The sequence below is a fragment of the Gavialis gangeticus genome, unplaced genomic scaffold (assembly GCF_001723915.1).
Source record: "Gavialis gangeticus isolate Ggan-Ray unplaced genomic scaffold, GavGan_comp1, whole genome shotgun sequence".
Taxonomy (NCBI): Eukaryota; Metazoa; Chordata; order Crocodylia; family Gavialidae; genus Gavialis; species Gavialis gangeticus.
Window position 1 is genome coordinate 24,501 of NW_017728969.1, and position 2,981 is coordinate 27,481.

General features: G+C 66.8%; 1 protein-coding gene across 1 annotated transcript in view; it reads right to left on the bottom strand.

The window, feature by feature from the left end:
* Positions 1 to 579: 579 nt before the first annotated feature.
* Positions 580 to 2,981, bottom strand: part of LOC109288919 (inhibin beta C chain-like) — a 2,987-nt gene continuing 585 nt past the window's right edge. The window contains exons 2-3 of the mRNA XM_019504653.1: positions 2,596 to 2,970; positions 580 to 1,971 (exon numbers count right to left, since the gene is read on the bottom strand). Coding sequence (XP_019360198.1) covers positions 1,259 to 1,971; positions 2,596 to 2,970 — 1,088 coding nt within the window. The 3' untranslated portion in view covers positions 580 to 1,258. The remainder of the gene's footprint in view (positions 1,972 to 2,595; positions 2,971 to 2,981) is intronic.

A 2,981-nucleotide genomic window follows, 5' to 3' on the forward strand; every position in this document is an offset into this window, starting at 1 on the left:
TCACTCTCCCTGAGCAGGTGCGTGGTGCGGGTCCCGCCGGGCTGTTCCCAGAAGGGGTGGGAGGGTAGGAGCGGGCAAGGGCTGCAGTGTGGTCCCTGCATGCCCGCAGGGGCTGATGAAAACCGCCCTTTGCCCCCCACGACCAGGCCGGGGCCGTGAGAGTGGCCAGGCCTCGGCCCCAGATAAAGCTTTGAGTCGGTGCTTGCACAACAGACCCCCAATGGCGCCAGGGCAGAGCAGGAGGGACCACAGCCCCACACCAGGCACCCCAGGGACCCTGAGCAGAGGGCCAGACACCTTGGGCCGGGCTGGCAGGGGGCTGCAGGTTGGGAGTGAGGGGTACCAGCAGGGCTGGGGGCTACAGGTCGAGAGTGAGGTGCACCAGTGGGGCTGGGGGCTGCAGGTCAGGAGTGAGGTGCACCAGCAGGGCTGGGGGCTGGGGGTCAGAAGTAAGGGGCACCGGTGCAGGGCTGTGCCGTCAGCCCATCTCACTGCAGCGGACCCGATTCTGTAGACGTAAACACACGCACACACAGACCTGGGGCCTCGTTAGATGCTTCCACATCTTTATTAGCTCCACATAATAAAATAAATTAACCCTGCCCTGTCCCCCACAGCCCCAACACCAGGAGACCCAATAAAAGGCCAGGCCAGGCCTGTGCCCAGTGCTGCCCTGGCCCCCCTGGCACGGTAAAGACCCCTTTTGACCAGCGATGCCACAGCAGTAACATTCCCTGGGCTGCAGGGACAGCACCAGCCAGGCCACAGCTGGGTTTCCGCAACCCCTTTCCACTCCCCTGCTGTCCCCCCACCCATCTCTGGACCCCCTAGTCCCGGGTACTGATGCCCTCTAGTCCCGCCAATGCTGGGCCCACGTACCATGACCTCTGCCCCACTTGGCAGCCAGCCCCAGCCTCCTGTGGGGGTTGGGGTTGAAACCAGCAACCTGCCCCCCCACCACACTAGGAGCTGCGTTGCATCAGCTGTCTGTGCACTTGGCCCATCACAGGCACTGGGGACCCAGCATGGCCGGCAGGGACCCACAAGGCTCCCCCCACACCAGAAGGCGGCAAGCCAGGCAGGCTCCCTCCATGCCCCATCCCCAGGGTCTGTGTCTATAGGGGGTCTGCAGGTGCCCCCAGTGTCTACAGGGGTCCTCATGTCCAAAGTGGGGTTGAGTGTCTGTCGCAGTCCCCGTGTCCATAGTGGGTCCACCCCCCCGGAGGCTGCATGTCCATGGTGGGTCCCCTCCACCAGCCTAGCTGCACCCGCAGGCCTCCACAATCATGTCAGGGATGTCAGTCTTGACGATGTTGCTGCCGCGGTCAAAGTAGAGCACGGAGAGCGGCCGGCGGTGCGTGGGCACGCAGCACGCGTGGCCCGCCCCGGCAATGCTGTTGGCTTTGACCAGGTTGAGCACGGCGCTGTGGAAGGAGGCAGCCATGCCCGGGCTGCCGGCCACATGCAGCGGGCACTGCCCCACGCAGTAGTTGAGCTGGTAGCCCTCGGGCTTGATGATCCAGTCATGCCAGCCAATGGCGCGGAAGTCCACATAGTAGTCCTGCAGGCAGCACAGGGCTGAGTCGGGGGCGCAGCGCAGGCTGCGCTTACCCACCCGGTGCCCCCGCGCCCGCGCCTGTGCCCGAGCTGCCACGAAGGGGCGGCGGGCAGGGCCAGGGCTCAGCAAGCGGGTGCCATCAGGGTGCAAGCAGCCGTGGCAGCGCAGCGCCAGGTGCAGGGAAGGCAGGCCGTGCAGCCCGGGTGGCAGGGTGAAGGTGTGCCAGCCCCCCATTCCAGCCACCAGGCGCCGGGTGCTCAGCGCTGCGCCATCAGGACCCATAACTTGCAGGGTGACGTTGGCACTGGGTGCCCGCAGTGGCAGCCACAGCTGGGCCTCCACGATCTCCACGTCGCGGGCCGGCACTTGGGACAGCTCAAACTGCAGCTCCGGGCCAAGGGTGCCTGTCGTATCTGGGGGTGGCGAGAGGGCAGAGATAAGTGGGGGTAGAGCAGCTTTGGTGCCCCCGGGCTTGGTCCCAGCTCAGCCCCTGCCCCCCTCATCCTCTGAGGACATTAACTAACAAACAGGCAGGGAAGCAGAGCCGTAATCCCTGCAGCAAGCAGTGCGGGGGAGAGAGGGGAGCAGCAGGATGGGGTGCCCCAGTCATCAGGGATGGGGTTCTTGGTCCCTGCCCCGCTGGGGGTGGCTGCAATCCTGTTATCCAGGGCAGGGATGAGCTGCAGAGGGGACCCAGGTGTCCGGGTGCCTGGACCCCGACTTGTAGCTGGGGATGAAACCCAGGCATCCTCTGGGGGCTCCCACCTCCCCCCTGCTGCCCCCAGGAGACTCCCTGCTTTCCTGGCTAAGACCTGGCGGAAGATGCTGTTCTCACATCCCGGGCAGCAGGGAGACCGGGAGGGTTTGGTGCCCGTGGGAGGGGGCAGAACAGAAGCCCTCACATCTGGGTACTGGGGAAGGGGGCAGCATCTCCCCCCACACCCTGCAGGGCACCCCAGACACTCCCAGCCCCCTGCCCAACCCGGCCCCGGGCACCCGGTCTAGGACACCACCCCATCCCCTGGCACAGCACGGACCAGTCTCGGCGAAGCTGACGATCTCGTAGCCCTGGGCCTCAGCGGCGGGGCCATCCCAGGCGGCGAAGGGGCCCAGCAGACCCTGGAGGCGGGCGCGACCTGGGTGCAGGCGGCGCAGGGCGCTGGCCACTGCAGCACGGGGCACGGCCCGGGTCACATTGGGCCGCTCGCTCAGGTGCAGCCGGTCCAGCAGCTGCCGCTTGGCCAGCTCCAGCAGCGTGGGCCCCGGTGCTGGGGTGGGCACCCCGCACCCTGGGCACCCCACGGCCGTGCTGCCTGGCCCCAGCCAAGCCAACAGCAGGACCAGGGCTGCAGCCCAGGACCAGTGCCCACAGCCTGGCACCATGCCCACACTCTGCCCCTCAGGCTCACACCCTTATTTTTCA